At 50.8% G+C, this 19,189-nt stretch overlaps 1 protein-coding gene across 3 annotated transcripts in view; it reads right to left on the bottom strand.

The window, feature by feature from the left end:
* Positions 1 to 19,189, bottom strand: part of MMS22L (MMS22 like, DNA repair protein) — a 172,796-nt gene that overhangs the window by 105,502 nt on the left and 48,105 nt on the right. For all 3 annotated transcript variants that reach the window (XR_003855772.1, XM_029596676.1, XM_029596675.1), the window contains exons 11-14: positions 18,618 to 18,680; positions 9,893 to 10,012; positions 9,108 to 9,334; positions 99 to 608 (exon numbers count right to left, since the gene is read on the bottom strand). Coding sequence is in view for 2 of the 3 variants with exons in the window: in XM_029596676.1 (XP_029452536.1) it covers positions 99 to 608; positions 9,108 to 9,334; positions 9,893 to 10,012; positions 18,618 to 18,680 (920 nt within the window). In the remaining variant the exon portion in view is untranslated. The remainder of the gene's footprint in view (positions 1 to 98; positions 609 to 9,107; positions 9,335 to 9,892; positions 10,013 to 18,617; positions 18,681 to 19,189) is intronic.

Below are 19,189 nucleotides of genomic sequence, written 5' to 3' on the forward strand. Positions count from 1 at the left end.
ATGCACTTCCTAGAGAGATTACTGGAATAGAGCCCTTTAAACTCAATCTCCTCTTAAAATGTGCTTTCAAATGTAAAACCGACCATATTTTCTCTTACCTGAGCCTGGCCAGAGCAGTCTGTAGGAAATGCAGAACTGTGTCAAGTTCCGATTGCTGACAAGCCGGCAGCAGCATACTAAACCCATCATTCAGCAACTTTTCCTCTGACAGGTGCAAGTAACAGCTGGTCTCAAACACCTCCTGAGTGCCCTCAATGTAGGTGGAAAGCAATGCCCAGAGAGTTTGTTTCTGAGTGTAGTCATTTTTAGTCACCAAGAAATCCTTTGCCATTTCTCTGAACCCATGGGACAGTTTCTCGGCCAGGACACCGATGTCCATATTCTTCTCAACATAGGTCAACACGAAGGCAAAATAGCCTCGCCAGATAAGGGCTCTTTGGGCAGTGCTGATGGATGATGGGACAAGAAAGTCTAACAGATCCAGCACCCGACTTGCAATGTCCTCAGTCTCTGTGATGGTGGCCAGCATGAGAAAAAGACCGAAAAAATTCTGTAGTCCCACCATAGTGAGCTCCTGCATTCTTCTCTGATGAAATTTGGAATAAATTCTACAGAAGAAAAAGCCAATACAAATTAATTCTGGTTAAAAAAAAAAATCAAAGTTTGTGGGATACAGAAGCCACCTTTACATACTGTAGCTAACAAGAGTTTAAGCCTCTGTCGAGTGTTAATGTCCTGGATTAGTTAAAAATGGCATCTGCCATTAGGCTGGCACCAACTGCATGATTTTACACCTCACAGAGGTCAAGATTCACTGTCATAGTGGCCTGGGAAACTTACTTAACTCAAGGTATATCATTAGACTCCTAAATAATGCACATAACTAATCAGAATATTTCTCTAGTTTTATGCCCCACCTTATCAGAAGACCTACTGAAAGTGGCTTACAGTGAATTCAAAATTAAACAAACACCATTCAATAATAAGTATAAATACACAAAAAAAATAAATATGCCCAGAGGCGGCCGACTTTCAAATCCCAGATACTGCAGCCGAACAGCTTTGACAATACACTTTTAATTATAATTAGAGGAAGGTTGGACTTAATGAACCTCTGCTCTTCTTTTAACCCATGTGACTGGTTTAGCAAAGTATGCGCTTCCCAGAATATATCCTTCAGTTGACCCCTAATGTGGCCAAAGGGCAGCGCAGGAACCAACCTGTCAAAATGACTGGGGGTGCTAAAGTCAATATAAATTGCCCTTCAGACAGAGTGAAGGAATTTCCGCAATACTTCCAGCACACACACACACAGCCTCCACAGAGCTGGCACTTACGAAGGGCAGTAGCACCCTAAAACACACACACACAGCCTCCACAGAGCTGGCACTTACGAAGGGCAGTACCACCCTAACACACACACACACAGCCTCCACAGAGCTGGCACTTACGAAGGGCAGTAGCACCCTAAAACACACACACACTGCCTCCACAGAGCTGGCACTTACGAAGGGCAGTACCACCCTAAAACACACACACACAGCCTCCACAGAGCTGGCACTTACGAAGGGCAGTACCACCCTAAAACACACACACACAGCCTCCACAGAGCTGGCACTTACGAAGGGCAGTAGCACCCTAACACACACACACACAGCCTCCACAGAGCTGGCACTTACGAAGGGCAGTAGCACCCTAAAACACACACACACTGCCTCCACAGAGCTGGCACTTACGAAGGGCAGTACCACCCTAAAACACACACACACAGCCTCCACAGAGCTGGCACTTACGAAGGGCAGTACCACCCTAACACACACACACACTGCCTCCACAGAGCTGGCACTTACGAAGGGCAGTAGCACCCTAACACACACACACACAGCCTCCACAGAGCTGGCACTTACGAAGGGCAGTACCACCCTAAAACACACACACACTGCCTCCACAGAGCTGGCACTTACGAAGGGCAGTACCACCCTAAAACACACACAGCCTCCACAGAGCTGGCACTTACGAAGGGCAGTACCACCCTAAAACACACACACACAGCCTCCACAGAGCTGGCACTTACGAAGGGCAGTACCACCCTAACACACACACACACAGCCTCCACAGAGCTGGCACTTACGAAGGGCAGTACCACCCTAACACACACACACACAGCCTCCACAGAGCTGGCACTTACGAAGGGCAGTACCACCCTAAAACACACACACACAGCCTCCACAGAGCTGGCACTTACGAAGGGCAGTACCACCCTAAAACACACACAGCCTCCACAGAGCTGGCACTTACGAAGGGCAGTACCACCCTAAAACACACACACACAGCCTCCACAGAGCTGGCACTTACGAAGGGCAGTACCACCCTAAAACACACACACACTGCCTCCACAGAGCTGGCACTTACGAAGGGCAGTACCACCCTAAAACACACACACACAGCCTCCACTGGCACTTACGAAGGGCAGTACCACCCTAAAACACACACACACAGCCTCCACAGAGCTGGCACTTACGAAGGGCAGTACCACCCTAAAACACACACACACTGCCTCCACAGAGCTGGCACTTACGAAGGGCAGTACCACCCTAAAACACACACACACAGCCTCCACTGGCACTTACGAAGGGCAGTAGCACCCTAACACACACACACACAGCCTCCACAGAGCTGGCACTTACGAAGGGCAGTACCACCCTAAAACACACACACACAGCCTCCACTGGCACTTACGAAGGGCAGTAGCACCCTAACACACACACACACAGCCTCCACAGAGCTGGCACTTACGAAGGGCAGTACCACCCTAAAACACACACACACAGCCTCCACTGGCACTTACGAAGGGCAGTACCACCCTAACACACACACACACAGCCTCCACAGAGCTGGCACTTACGAAGGGCAGTACCACCCTAAAACACACACACACTGCCTCCACAGAGCTGGCACTTACGAAGGGCAGTACCACCCTAAAACACACACACACAGCCTCCACAGAGCTGGCACTTACGAAGGACAGTACCACCCTAAAACACACACAGCCTCCACTGGCACTTACGAAGGGCAGTAGCACCCTAACACACACACACACAGCCTCCACAGAGCTGGCACTTACGAAGGGCAGTACCACCCTAAAACACACACACACTGCCTCCACAGAGCTGGCACTTACGAAGGGCAGTACCACCCTAAAACACACACACACAGCCTCCACAGAGCTGGCACTTACGAAGGGCAGTACCACCCTAAAACACACACAGCCTCCACAGAGCTGGCACTTACGAAGGGCAGTACCACCCTAACACACACACAGCCTCCACAGAGCTGGCACTTACGAAGGGCAGTACCACCCTAACACACACACAGCCTCCACAGAGCTGGCACTTACGAAGGGCAGTACCACCCTAACACACACACAGCCTCCACAGAGCTGGCACTTACGAAGGGCAGTACCACCCTAAAACACACACAGCCTCCACAGAGCTGGCACTTACGAAGGGCAGTACCACCCTAAAACACACACACACAGCCTCCACAGAGCTGGCACTTACGAAGGGCAGTACCACCCTAAAACACACACACACTGCCTCCACAGAGCTGGCACTTACGAAGGGCAGTACCACCCTAAAACACACACACACAGCCTCCACAGAGCTGGCACTTACGAAGGGCAGTACCACCCTAAAACACACACAGCCTCCACAGAGCTGGCACTTACGAAGGGCAGTACCACCCTAAAACACACACACACAGCCTCCACAGAGCTGGCACTTACGAAGGGCAGTACCACCCTAAAACACACACACACTGCCTCCACAGAGCTGGCACTTACGAAGGGCAGTACCACCCTAAAACACACACAGCCTCCACAGAGCTGGCACTTACGAAGGGCAGTACCACCCTAAAACACACACACACAGCCTCCACAGAGCTGGCACTTACGAAGGGCAGTACCACCCTAAAACACACACACACTGCCTCCACAGAGCTGGCACTTACGAAGGGCAGTACCACCCTAAAACACACACACACTGCCTCCACAGAGCTGGCACTTACGAAGGGCAGTACCACCCTAAAACACACACACACTGCCTCCACAGAGCTGGCACTTACGAAGGGCAGTAGCACCCTAAAACACACACACACAGCCTCCACAGAGCTGGCACTTACGAAGGGCAGTAGCACCCTAAAACACACACACACAGCCTCCACAGAGCTGGCACTTACGAAGGGCAGTACCACCCTAAAACACACACACACTGCCTCCACAGAGCTGGCACTTACGAAGGGCAGTAGCACCCTAAAACACACACACACAGCCTCCACAGAGCTGGCACTTACGAAGGGCAGTAGCACCCTAAAACACACACACACAGCCTCCACAGAGCTGGCACTTACGAAGGGCAGTAGCACCCTAAAACACACACACACTGCCTCCACAGAGCTGGCACTTACGAAGGGCAGTAGCACCCTAAAACACACACACACAGCCTCCACAGAGCTGGCACTTACGAAGGGCAGTACCACCCTAAAACACACACACAGCCTCCACAGAGCTGGCACTTACGAAGGGCAGTAGCACCCTAAAACACACACACACACAGCCTCCACAGAGCTGCCACTTACGAAGGGCAGTAGCACCATAAGAGACACACAGCCTCCACAGAGCTGGCACTTACGAAGGGCAGTACCACCCTAAAACACACACACAGCCTCCACTGGCACTTACGAAGGGCAGTAGCACCCTAAAACACACACACACAGCCTCCACAGAGCTGGCACTTACGAAGGGCAGTACCACCCTAAAACACACACACAGCCTCCACAGAGCTGGCACTTACGAAGGGCAGTAGCACCCTAAAACACACACACACAGCCTCCACAGAGCTGCCACTTACGAAGGGCAGTAGCACCATAAGAGACACACAGCCTCCACAGAGCTGGCACTTACGAAGGGCAGTACCACCCTAAAACACACACACAGCCTCCACTGGCACTTACGAAGGGCAGTAGCACCCTAAAACACACACACACAGCCTCCACAGAGCTGGCACTTACGAAGGGCAGTACCACCCTAAAACACACACACAGCCTCCACAGAGCTGGCACTTACGAAGGGCAGTAGCACCCTAAAACACACACACACAGCCTCCACAGAGCTGGCACTTACGAAGGGCAGTAGCACCATAAGAGACACACAGCCTCCACAGAGCTGGCACTTACGAAGGGCAGTACCACCCTAAAACACACACACAGCCTCCACTGGCACTTACGAAGGGCAGTAGCACCCTAACACACACACACACAGCCTCCACAGAGCTGGCACTTACGAAGGGCAGTAGCACCCTAAAACACACACACACTGCCTCCACAGAGCTGGCACTTACGAAGGGCAGTAGCACCCTAAAACACACACACACTGCCTCCACAGAGCTGGCACTTACGAAGGGCAGTAGCACCCTAAAACACACACACACTGCCTCCACAGAGCTGGCACTTACGAAGGGCAGTAGCACCCTAAAACACACACACACAGCCTCCACAGAGCTGGCACTTACGAAGGGCAGTAGCACCCTAAAACACACACACACAGCCTCCACAGAGCTGGCACTTACGAAGGGCAGTAGCACCCTAAAACACACACACACTGCCTCCACAGAGCTGGCACTTACGAAGGGCAGTACCACCCTAAAACACACACACACAGCCTCCACAGAGCTGGCACTTACGAAGGGCAGTAGCACCCTAAAACACACACACACAGCCTCCACAGAGCTGGCACTTACGAAGGGCAGTACCACCCTAAAACACACACACACTGCCTCCACAGAGCTGGCACTTACGAAGGGCAGTACCACCCTAAAACACACACACACTGCCTCCACAGAGCTGGCACTTACGAAGGGCAGTAGCACCCTAAAACACACACACACAGCCTCCACAGAGCTGGCACTTACGAAGGGCAGTAGCACCCTAAAACACACACACACAGCCTCCACAGAGCTGGCACTTACGAAGGGCAGTAGCACCCTAAAACACACACACACTGCCTCCACAGAGCTGGCACTTACGAAGGGCAGTAGCACCCTAAAACACACACACACAGCCTCCACAGAGCTGGCACTTACGAAGGGCAGTACCACCCTAAAACACACACACAGCCTCCACAGAGCTGGCACTTACGAAGGGCAGTAGCACCCTAAAACACACACACACACAGCCTCCACAGAGCTGGCACTTACGAAGGGCAGTAGCACCATAAGAGACACACAGCCTCCACAGAGCTGGCACTTACGAAGGGCAGTACCACCCTAAAACACACACACAGCCTCCACTGGCACTTACGAAGGGCAGTAGCACCCTAAAACACACACACACAGCCTCCACAGAGCTGGCACTTACGAAGGGCAGTACCACCCTAAAACACACACACAGCCTCCACAGAGCTGGCACTTACGAAGGGCAGTAGCACCCTAAAACACACACACACAGCCTCCACAGAGCTGGCACTTACGAAGGGCAGTAGCACCATAAGAGACACACAGCCTCCACAGAGCTGGCACTTACGAAGGGCAGTACCACCCTAAAACACACACACAGCCTCCACTGGCACTTACGAAGGGCAGTAGCACCCTAACACACACACACACAGCCTCCACAGAGCTGGCACTTACGAAGGGCAGTAGCACCCTAAAACACACACACACTGCCTCCACAGAGCTGGCACTTACGAAGGGCAGTAGCACCCTAAAACACACACACACTGCCTCCACAGAGCTGGCACTTACGAAGGGCAGTAGCACCCTAAAACACACACACACTGCCTCCACAGAGCTGGCACTTACGAAGGGCAGTAGCACCCTAAAACACACACACACAGCCTCCACAGAGCTGGCACTTACGAAGGGCAGTAGCACCCTAAAACACACACACACAGCCTCCACAGAGCTGGCACTTACGAAGGGCAGTAGCACCCTAAAACACACACACACTGCCTCCACAGAGCTGGCACTTACGAAGGGCAGTACCACCCTAAAACACACACACACAGCCTCCACAGAGCTGGCACTTACGAAGGGCAGTAGCACCCTAAAACACACACACACAGCCTCCACAGAGCTGGCACTTACGAAGGGCAGTAGCACCCTAAAACACACACACACAGCCTCCACAGAGCTGGCACTTACGAAGGGCAGTACCACCCTAAAACACACACACAGCCTCCACTGGCACTTACGAAGGGCAGTAGCACCCTAAAACACACACAGCCTCCACAGAGCTGGCACTTACGAAGGGCAGTAGCACCCTAAAACACACACACACTGCCTCCACAGAGCTGGCACTTACGAAGGGCAGTACCACCCTAAAACACACACACACAGCCTCCACAGAGCTGGCACTTACGAAGGGCAGTAGCACCCTAAAACACACACACACAGCCTCCACAGAGCTGGCACTTACGAAGGGCAGTAGCACCCTAAAACACACACACACAGCCTCCACAGAGCTGGCACTTACGAAGGGCAGTAGCACCATAAGAGACACACAGCCTCCACAGAGCTGGCACTTACGAAGGGCAGTACCACCCTAAAACACACACACAGCCTCCACAGAGCTGGCACTTACGAAGGGCAGTACCACCCTAAAACACACACAGCCTCCACTGGCACTTACGAAGGGCAGTAGCACCCTAAAACACACACACACAGCCTCCACAGAGCTGGCACTTACGAAGGGCAGTAGCACCCTAAAACACACACACACAGCCTCCACTGGCACTTACGAAGGGCAGTAGCACCCTAAAACACACACACACAGCCTCCACAGAGCTGGCACTTACGAAGGGCAGTAGCACCCTAACACACACACAGCCTCCACAGAGCTGGCACTTACGAAGGGCAGTAGCACCCTAACACACACACAGCCTCCACAGAGCTGGCACTTACGAAGGGCAGTAGCACCCTAACACACACACAGCCTCCACAGAGCTGGCACTTACGAAGGGCAGTAGCACCCTAACACACACACAGCCTCCACAGAGCTGGCACTTACAAAGGGCAGTAGCACCCTAACACACACACAGCCTCCACAGAGCTGGCACTTACGAAGGGCAGTAGCACCCTAACACACACACAGCCTCCAAAGAGCTGGCACTTACGAAGGGCAGTAGCACCCTAAAACACACACAGCCTCCACAGAGCTGGCACTTACGAAGGGCAGTACCACCCTAAAACACACACACAGCCTCCACAGAGCTGGCACTTACGAAGGGCAGTACCACCCTAAAACACACACAGCCTCCACTGGCACTTACGAAGGGCAGTAGCACCCTAAAACACACACACACAGCCTCCACAGAGCTGGCACTTACGAAGGGCAGTAGCACCATAAGAGACACACAGCCTCCACAGAGCTGGCACTTACGAAGGGCAGTAGCACCCTAAAACACACACAGCCTCCACAGAGCTGGCACTTACGAAGGGCAGTAGCACCCTAACACACACACAGCCTCCACAGAGCTGGCACTTACGAAGGGCAGTAGCACCCTAACACACACACAGCCTCCACAGAGCTGGCACTTACGAAGGGCAGTAGCACCATAAGAGACACACAGCCTCCACAGAGCTGGCACTTACGAAGGGCAGTAGCACCATAAGAGACACACAGCCTCCACAGAGCTGGCACTTACGAAGGGCAGTAGCACCCTAACACACACACAGCCTCCACAGAGCTGGCACTTACGAAGGGCAGTAGCACCCTAACACACACACAGCCTCCACAGAGCTGGCACTTACGAAGGGCAGTAGCACCCTAACACACACACAGCCTCCACAGAGCTGGCACTTACGAAGGGCAGTAGCACCCTAACACACACACAGCCTCCACAGAGCTGGCACTTACGAAGGGCAGTAGCACCCTAACACACACACAGCCTCCACAGAGCTGGCACTTACGAAGGGCAGTAGCACCCTAAAACACACACAGCCTCCACAGAGCTGGCACTTACGAAGGGCAGTAGCACCATAAGAGACACACACACAACCGTTTTTCAAAGAGAAAGCACTGGCAGATTGGCGAACAAGCAAGTTACCACACACCTTCCTTTGACTTGTTTCCAGGGATGTATTCCACTGCTCTCCCTGCCTTTCAGCATGAGATGTGCCAAAATGCGCAGGAAAATGTGATAGCTGCTTTCTGAGTTGTACAGGTCAGTGATCAGGATATCCTTACAGCAGCTCTTCACCTCCTCCAACATGGAGAAAGGTGTTTTACCGACACTCGCCAGTCCTTTCAACCCCAACCAGGCAATATTGAAAGAGCTGTTCTGGAAAAAAAAAAAAGACACACAAATGATACAATTATAGATCAGAGAGGGGATGCTGGAAATGGTATTAAGACAATCACATGCTGTGGTCATTTTAAAAGTACCTGCTCCTCCTGGTTGTTTTTTTTAAATTTAGCCAGAATCTTTCTCCTAGCACTAGAGAATGGAGAACACAAAGCCCACTGTGAGAAATGAGGCCAATCTCTAGTGTGAAAATAAACGTGTGCTGAAATTGTGTACAATAAAGTCTGTTCTAGTCAATTCTGGCCTTAGTATAAGGGAAAGAGGGGTAGTTTGGATTTAAATACATATACGACACACCCTGTGAAGAATGTTTTTTTCACAGCTAGCTCAGCTGTGTGACGTGAGTAGCATGGACCACAGCTCACAGAGTCATGAATCAGTCAGTCTAGATCACCATGGTACGATGCTAGAGGAAGCGTCTCTGGAACAGGACACCTCACTGCCAGTGAGCTATTATGCCGGCCTTAGCAGCATTAGTTTAAATGCCAAAAAGAATGAAAGAACTGGTCTCACAAATGCACTGTATCTACTAACCAGATATTTGCTGTAATATTCCCACAGTATGGTAACAACCGAAAGATTGACATCCCAGACGTTACATAGCGATAAGCAGCACTGAAGATGCATTCTTAATTGGTCTTCTAGTGCGCCGCCCTTCCAAAAGAAGAACAGAAGATTACAACCGTAAACATAAAAAGAGCTTGTTGGAAAATAAATTCTATATTGTGAGCCTTTAGACTGCTAAGAATAATTTATTTACATAATTATTACTTATATTTATCTAGATGTGAACATGTAAGGGATTTGAACAACAAAATTTTTTTTTTTTTTTTTTTTTTTTTTTTACTGCTCCTTGAAGATTCTCTCTTTATATCTCAACTATGTTCCTCAAAATTGTCATTCTCTGGAGAAGCTCTAATTACTACAAGCTTGAAGGAACTCTATCCAAGAGATAGACTTGTTAGGAAATGTAGAATCATGAGAATCACTGCATTAATAATTACAAAGGAGAAATTACTGCTTATCTGATAATTTCCTTTCCTCTAGAAAGGCACGCCAATCTACATCAGTGGGTTATGCACACCTATCAGCAGATGGCGAGACGGGAGTAAAGTTGACTCATGACATCACTGACATATAGCCCTGTCCCAACATCAGCCCGCCAGTATTTATCGAAAAGCCGAACTGTGGACAAACTGATTAGATTTAAACATGACTATTAACAGCCAACCACACGTTTTCAGCCAATTGGGAAACACTGAGCTGAGCCAAAAAAATAATATTCTCTAAACTAGGGCTGGTTATATCACCTACCAATCCTTCAAACAAATTTTCATTTGCCCTGCATTGGATTGCATGCAGTCACTGTCTATTTAAATTCAATTACTTATACATGTTTTTTTCAAAAAAATCGGGAACATCTCCCATCTATCTCAATATTCATACATTCAAACATCTTTCCTGTTTTTCCTCCAGGATGTGGCATCCTTAAATGTATGGATTGAGCTACTCGTTTTAGCTTTTCAATTATCCATTGCACACATTTTTATAACACTGCATTTTACTGAGATACCTCACAAGTCATAATATATTTTTCCTCTGTTTTCATCCAGTATGAGGCACCATTCAGTGCATGGAGCCAACAAAAGTGTATGAACTACTTGTTCTTCATTAAGGTGTGTTTTTTTAATAGATTGTTTTTTGCATTTTGATTTATTTTTTTATATTTTTTATTAATTTTATTTTTATTTTCAATCATCATGTATTTATATTTGGACTTATTTTTTAATAGATATGTCAGTGCCACGGTTCATGTTCAAGAACAGATAGGATTAATTTCCAATATGCTGCGAATAATTTCCAATTTGTTACGAATTTGAGTTATTTGCAAGGTATATTTTTTAAACAATTTTGTTTGCTTTTAAAGATATGCATAGGTCGGTATTTTTTAGAGACTTTTTTAGAAGAATTTATATAGGTTTGCCACACTTTTTTTTTTTTTTAAGTATACATAGGTTTGTTACATACCTGTTTTACTTGGTTTTAGATTGATGTTGCCCATATGCTCTTATTTTTAGTATGTTCAATATAACTTTTCTGGTTTATATTTATACATGTATGTGATGTCTCTGATTTTGTTTTATGTATTTATTTATTTTAGATGTAATTTGCTTTTATGTTATTTTTCTATTGTTTTATATACATGTTTTTATTTATTTATGATTTCGATTTATTCATTATTTATTTATTTAGGATTTTTATATACCGACATTCTCGATACAAATATCAAATCAAGTCGGTTTCCATAGAACAAAACTATTTATGTATGTTTGTCTCATAGTCCCTGAGGCAGCCACTTGGATGTGGCGAAACTCGGCCTGAGTCGGGCGGTTTTATTGTTTTCATACATCTCCATCCAATAAAGATATTGAAAAAGACATTCTTCGGAATCTATTTTCTTACATTTGCTCACATCTTTATTATTGGGTGGCCAAATTGGTTGGGCTGCGGGACTGATTACATGGAAGGGACGTCTCATGGCTAGGCTTAGAAAAGGAGCAAGCTGAGCTAGTTAATTTAGCTACCCTCCCATTTCTTGCTCCCTTGTCTCTCTTACGGCGTAATATAAGTAGAAATAGTCCTATACTTGCCCATAAGCTCTTGGTCTGGAGCGAGGTTCAGAAATTTCTTGGCATGGATGGGGCACAGCTATCTCCTATTGCACCAATTTATGAAAATTCAGTATTGGCCAGTTGTAATTTTTCTCTCATTTTCAGCATGTAGAGGGACAAGGGTTTGATTCTTCTTTCTCAGTTATGGGATGATGACATTTTCATGGATTTCATTGCACTTGAGAGTGAGTTTCAACTTGGTATGGAGTTGCAAGCCTCCTTTTTTCAGCTACGGAAGGCTCTCGATCACCATTAATTTGGTGGAGCCTTTACAATTGAATGGGGTAGAACAACATCTCTGTGGGCTAAAAAGGAAAATTAGTTTCTTACCTGATAATTTTCGTTCCTGTAGTACCAAGGATCAGTCCAGGACACCTGGGTTGTGACTCCGCACCAGTAGATGGAGACAGACTAAAACTTGTGGGCGGAGCCATATATGCCCCTGTGTCAGTCACAGCCCCTCAGTCATACGGAATGTCAAAGTAGAACACAACCAGAGCCACTAAGACGAGCTAGAAACCGCTAATAGAACGGGAAAAAAACAGCTCTCCTGGAAACAGACTCTCCAACCGAGAGAGCTAAACAAGCGGAACCGAGGAATTCAGAACAAAGAGCGGACTCTCCATTACTTCAGCGCAGCACTGCGGGCGGGATCCTGGACTGATCCTTGGTACTACAGGAACGAAAATTATCAGGTAAGAAACTAATTTTCCTTTCCCTGTACGTACCAGGATCAGTCCAGGACACCTGGGATGTACCAGAGCAACCTACTGAGGGTGGGAAGCAGAGAGTCCCGCTCGGAGTACCTTCTCTCCAAAACCCCCGGAAACGGTAGCCCGGACATCCAACCGGTAATGCCGGATAAAGGTATGCAACGACTTCCAGGTGGCCGCCCTACAAATCTCTCGAGGCGACACCTGAGAAGCTTCCGCCCAAGACGCTGCCTGAGATCGAGTCGAGGGAGCCCGCAGCCCCACGGGAAGAGGTTTTCCCCGCACCAAGTACGCTGAACCAATGGCCTCCTTGAGCCAACTGGCGATCGTTGTGCGTGACACTGCGGCTCCTTTCTTTGGTCCAGAGACCCTTTCTTTGGTCCAGAGACCAGGACAAACAGATGATCTGTGACCCGAAACGGATGAGTGACATCCAGATATCGGAGAAGGGATCCCCGCACGTCAAGCTTTCGTAACTCCCTCGCTTCTGGAACAGAGGACTCTCCGCACGCAAAAGCGGGCAACTCCACTGATTGATTCACGTGAAACGACGAGACCACTTTCGGTAGAAAGGAAGGAATCGTCCGTAAGGAAACCCCCGAATCGGAGATACGCAAGAAAGGTTCGTTACAGGACAGGGCCTGTAACTCGGAAAACACGCCGTGCCGAGGCAATCGCCACCAAGAATGCCGTTTTTAAAGTGAGATCCGTAAGAGTTGCGCGTGTCAAGGGCTCAAACGGCGCCGTGCATAGAGCGGAGAGAACCCAATTGAGGTTCCAAGCCGGACAAGGAAGACGTAACGGGGGGCGAAGGTGCTGAGCACCCCGAAGGAAATGAGAAATATCCGGGTGAAGCGCCAGAGACGTACCACGGACCTTACCTCGCAAACACCCAAGCGCCACCACTTGGACCCGTAGGGAACTGCATGCCAGACCTTTGGCCAGACCTGTCTGGAGGAACGCCAGAATGTCAGAGACGGAAGCCGAAGTGGGGTCCACCCCACGCTGCACGCACCAGGTCTCAAAGACCACCCAGACAAGGACATAAGCCAGAGACGGCGACTGCTTCCTGGAACGCAGTAGCGTGGCCACCACCGCATCTGAATAACCTCTGCTCTTCAGTCGATTCCTCTCAAAAGCCATGCTGCGAGACAGAAATGATCCGCATCCTCCAAACAGACGGGGCCCTGATGGAGCAGGGCCGCCATTCCCTGGAGCCAAAGGGGTGCCGCTACTGCCAGTTGTACGAGGTCTGCGAACCACGGCCGGCGCGGCCACTCCGGTGCCACCAAGATCACATTGGCCGGATGCAACTCTATGCGCCGCAGGATCTTGCCGATCATCGGCCACGGGGGAAACACGTAGACATCCATCGGCCAGGGAAGCACCAACGCATCGACGCCTTCTGCCCCCCGCTCTCGACGTCGACTGTAAAATCGCGGGGCCTTCGCGTTATGTCACGTGGCCAAGAGATCCATGTGGGGCACCCCCCACGTTTTGCAAACGAGCAGAAATGCTTCGTCACCCAACTCCCACTCTCCGGGAACCAGGCGATGACGGCTGAGAAATCCGCCTGCACGTAGTCGACTCCCGCAATGTGAGACGCTGCTATGTTGCTGAGATGTAGCTCCGACCAGGCCATCAAGCGCTGAGCTTCCTCCGCCACCTGGGGGCTCCTTGTCCCGCCCTGGCGGTTGATGTATGCCACAGTGGTCGCATTGTCCGACAACACTCGAACTGCCTTCCCCCGCAGCAACAGCAGGAAGGCTTGCAGGCCGGGCCAGACGGACCGCTCTGGTCTCTAGGCGATTGATAGACCACTGGGCTTGCGACACGGACCATAGGCCTTGGACTGAGCTCCCCAGGCAGACCGCTCCCCAACCGGTGAGGCTGGCATCCGTGGCCACCACTGTGCAGTTGGGCACCCGAGGAGAGACCCCAGACGACAGATGCTTGGGATCCAGCCACCAGAGCAGGCTGGACCTCGCGTGTCCCGTGAGCGGAAGCGGTAGATTGAGTTCCTCCGAGACCGGCTTCCAGCGGGATAGTAAGGAGGACTGTAATGGTCGCAGATGAGCGAATGCCCAGGAAATCAGCGCCAGCGTTAAAGCCGTAGACCCTAGGACCATAAGCAAACGCAGACCCGCGGTCAGCGGAGAGACAATAATCGTCGTACTTGAGCTTGCAGCTTGCACACTTGTTCGTGCGACAGGAACACCTTGCCCTGCTTTGTGTCAAAGAGCTCCCAGATATTCCAAGGTCTGCGTGGGTGTCAGATGACTCTTGCAGTAGTCGATCACCCATCCTAGGGACTGCAGAAGGTGGAGGACCCTGGCTACCGCCATCCGACCCTGAGCCTCGGACTTCGCCCGAATCAACCAATCATCCAGGTAAGGATGCACCAGGAGACCTTCTCAGCGCAGCTGCGCCACCGCCACTACCATCACCTTCGTGAATGTACGTGGGGCCGTCGCGAGCCCGAACGGGAGCGCTCGGAACTGGTACTGCCGCCCTAGTACGCAGAACCTGAGGAAGCGTTGGAATGACGGATGAATGCCTATGAAGATATGCCTCCGTGAGATCCAGGGAGGCCAGGAAGTCACCAGGCCTTACCGCGGCGATGACTGAACGAATCGTCTCCATTTTGAAGTGAGGAATGCGAAGGCATCGATTTACCCCTTTGAGATCCAGCATCGGTCTGGACGTGCCGTCCTTCTTCGGGACGATGAAGTAGATGGAGTAACGGCCCTTGCCGTGTTGGCTGACCGGGATAGCTCCCAAGTCTTCAAAGCGTCGGATGGTGTCGAGCACAGCAGCCTTCTTCTCGGGGCCTTGCAGGGCGAGATAAGGAACTTGTCCGCTGGAGCACGAGCACAATCGAACGCGTAGCCGTGTCTTCTCACGTTGAGGACCTACTGGTCTGACGTTATGCCGGCCCATCCCTCGAAAAATGACATCACCGCGCCCCGACGTTAGGAACGGCGTGTTGAGGCTGCGGCGAGAGATGGACCGACCACATTTCGTTGCGAAGCTTTGGCTCCCGTGATCGCCAGGGCTCGGCGAGATATGGACCGACCACATTTCGTTGCGAAGCTTTGGCTCCTGCGAACGCCAGGGCTCCCTCAGTGGCCAGAAGCTGATGGGCTCATCCCAATCCAGCCTGAAGTGCAAATCACTCCAGACTGCGGCTCAAGCCCCGGGCGGAAGCCCCAAAGGCCTTCTTCAATTGCAACTCCAAAGTACAATCCTAGAGATCCCATACGTCCGCGGTATTCGGCATTGGGATGGGAGTGCGCTTCGGGACTGCTGACGTGGAAGAGTCCACATTAGGGACCCGCAACACCTCCAAGGCCTCCTCAGGCAGAGGGTAAAACTTGTCCATTGCCGTGGAGAACCTTCAGCCCCAAGACCAGGATGTCCTTGTCCCAATGCCGCAGGTCCATAGCCAAGAGAGGGACCGGGAAGGTGGTAGAGGGCCACGCAGAACCGACCCACCCTGAATCCACGGAGCCTCCTCCAGCCTCCCCCGGAGGCGCGAGATCCCTAACTCTTCCAGAATGACGAGAAGGAGAACAGCTGGATAACCCTGGGAACTGGTAACTGCCACTTCGGATGTCCGGTGCTAATGCCTGGCTCTGGGCGATGGGTGCCTGTCACTCTCTGCCCCCCTCGGGGGCGGGGACGAGTTCTCCAAGCCCTCCTGAGCCGAGGACGAGATCGAGGACTCCCAATCGTCCAGAGGTGGAATGGTCCTCAAAACCTTTTAACTCGCGGCCCTCCGGCCGGGGCCTACCGTTTGCCGTTCCTGAAGCCTAGAAAAAAAACGGCGCTACGAGACCCCCAGCCGTTAAACCGCTGAACGTTTGCGTGGCATACGGGCCCTAAAAACCCAGCGCATGGCCCAACGACTCCTGCCCCCTTTCCTGAGGGACCCGCGGGAACTGAGGGACGCAGAGGGAACCGTTGAGGAGAAGTGGAGGCAACAAATTTCTGCCCCACCCCCCCCCCGAAGGTTCCCGCCGCTATCGGGACCGCTGCCGACCGGGGCTGCAAAAAAACAACTGCCCCTGCCGCGATCGGGACGCTCCCGCCGCGATCGGGACCGCTGTAGACCGTGGCGGTAAAATGGCCGCCCGAGCCGCGATTGGGACCGCTGCCGTGATCGGGACCGCTGCCAACTGCAGCAGCAACAAATGCTGGTCTAGCCGCCTCAGTTTCCACAGCACCGGGCGAATGAGCCGCCGAGCCGACCGCCGAAGGGGGGCCACCCGCCGCTCAGGCGCCCGCCGTGTCCCGCGCCATTTCGCGGCCGCCGAAGGGGGCCCCCTGCTTCTCAGGCGCCTGCTGTGGCCAAAATGGCCGCCACTGCCGCACGGAGCAGGAAGAGCTCTTGGGGCCTTTCTTTCGCGCTCCCCCGCGCGGGTCACGAATGAGCCCCCCCCCAAGGCGCCACGGACGATCCCTCACCGCCCGAGAAGCAGCGCGCGTGCCGAACCGCCGGCCCGGCAATCGAGCCGCAAGTCAAGCCGGCGAAAAAACGGCGCGAAACGGGGCCCAAGGACCGCAGTAGGGAAGAGACACCCCCAATAAAATTCAGCGAACGGCCGGCCCCCCCCCCCCCCCGCCGCCAGCGGCGCCCCCCCACCGGAGAGCGGCGTCGCAAGACGAGAGAGAGAGAGAGAGCCGGCACAAAAACAAACACGTCTTTCTTTTTTTTTTTTTTTTTTACAACAAACAAACCTGTCGCTGTCCACAGTCCTGGAGCCCTAATCCAACAGGGGGAGTGAACCGGGCTCCCCGGTGTCACCCCTGACGCTGCTACTAAGAAAGCCGGGTCCTCGACCCTAGCAGCGGCCTCAACCAGGGGGGGTAGTCCCCTCAGGACCTCACAACCCCCCTGGGAGGCAGGGCGGACGGAACGACAGTGACAATTTGGTAAACAGAAAACAAATTCAAAATTCAAGATTAAAGCACCCTGGCCGAAAACTGGCCTAACAACCAAGAAAAAAGGAACCGACCCTGACAGAGTACCAAAACCAGGGCAGGAAGGAGCTGTGACCGCACCTGCACCATCTACTGGAGACAGAGTAAGACTGAGGGGCTGTGACTGACACAGGGGCATATATGGCTCCGCCCACAAGTTTTAGTCTGTCTCCATCTACTGGTGCGGAGTCACAACCCAGGTGTCCTGGACTGATCCTGGTACATACAGGGAAAAAAGGGATTGCTCTAATTTATAGAGGTATTCTTGCAGGAAAGTACGGCCTTACTACCACACCCTCGAGGCCTGGAATATAGATCTGGGGCTGAATCTCGATGTTAAAGCCTGGAAAAACTATCTGGAAGGCTGAACATCATGTCTCCATATGCACAAGGACTGAATTAATGGTCAAATTATTACATAGAATGTGCCGCATGCCAACTTATTTACTCTAAATTTATACCTAGGGCAAGTTCTCTATGTAAGGGGTGGGTGCGGGATGCGCGGCTCTTACAAACATATGTGGTGGTCCTGTCTGGTGCTGCGACCGTTCTGGTCACAGATTACACAGGAAATAGCGGATATCTTGGGTCTTCCAGTGCAAATTACGCCCCTGTTGGTGGCTTCTGGGGAGGTGGACTGGGTCATCAGTTCCATTAAAATATCTTAAGTTGGTAACTCAGTTATTGCTAGTTGCTAGACTCACCATCGCAACCTTCTGGAAGTTTAGCCCTACTGTCGAATACTGGAGAGCCCAGGTGGCAGACCTTGAAAATTTGCAATATGCCTTGCATGGTAAATTTGACTAAATAAAAGAGTTATAAAAAAAAAAAAGTCTGCATAATTAAAGTTGCTGTTCCTCATTTATCCCTGTACTAGCACACAAACAGTACCTGTGTGTTGGTGCATTTTTTGAGCAGCTCCTCCACAAAACTCCAGTTTGGTTCTATTTGTTTCTGTAAAATAATACATCATTAGTGTTGCCATAGTTTCTCTCGTTACAAATGAGCAGCCGCCACATAACAAGAACTTAATCAGGAAAAGAAATTCTAGGGAACTGCCATTTTGATTTCTGCTTTCAAAATATTTTTTTCTACAACTACAGAATTGGAGGGGGGGGGAGGGACAGATTTGAAGTCAGTCCTTCCTTATATATTGCTTTGAAAATGTAATACCCAATATGCCTTGTGCTAAACATGACTGGGAAAGGAATACAATCTTTTTTACTTTTTATTTAAGGCTGAACGCATAGCCAGATCAAATTATATACGAACAAAAAAACTCTAAAGATTTCTAGTCAGGCACATTTGCACATTATTGAAAGAATTAACAAATGAAAAACTATTCACACACAACATTATCTCAAACCATAACTGTATACATTCAATCTGAAAGTAAGGTAAAGAGATACAAACAATGAGAAATCAATTTCAAGACAAGAATTACACAATAACACCGGTCACAC

This window comes from Rhinatrema bivittatum, chromosome 3 (genome assembly GCF_901001135.1).
Source record: "Rhinatrema bivittatum chromosome 3, aRhiBiv1.1, whole genome shotgun sequence".
Lineage (NCBI taxonomy): Eukaryota > Metazoa > Chordata > Amphibia > Gymnophiona > Rhinatrematidae > Rhinatrema > Rhinatrema bivittatum.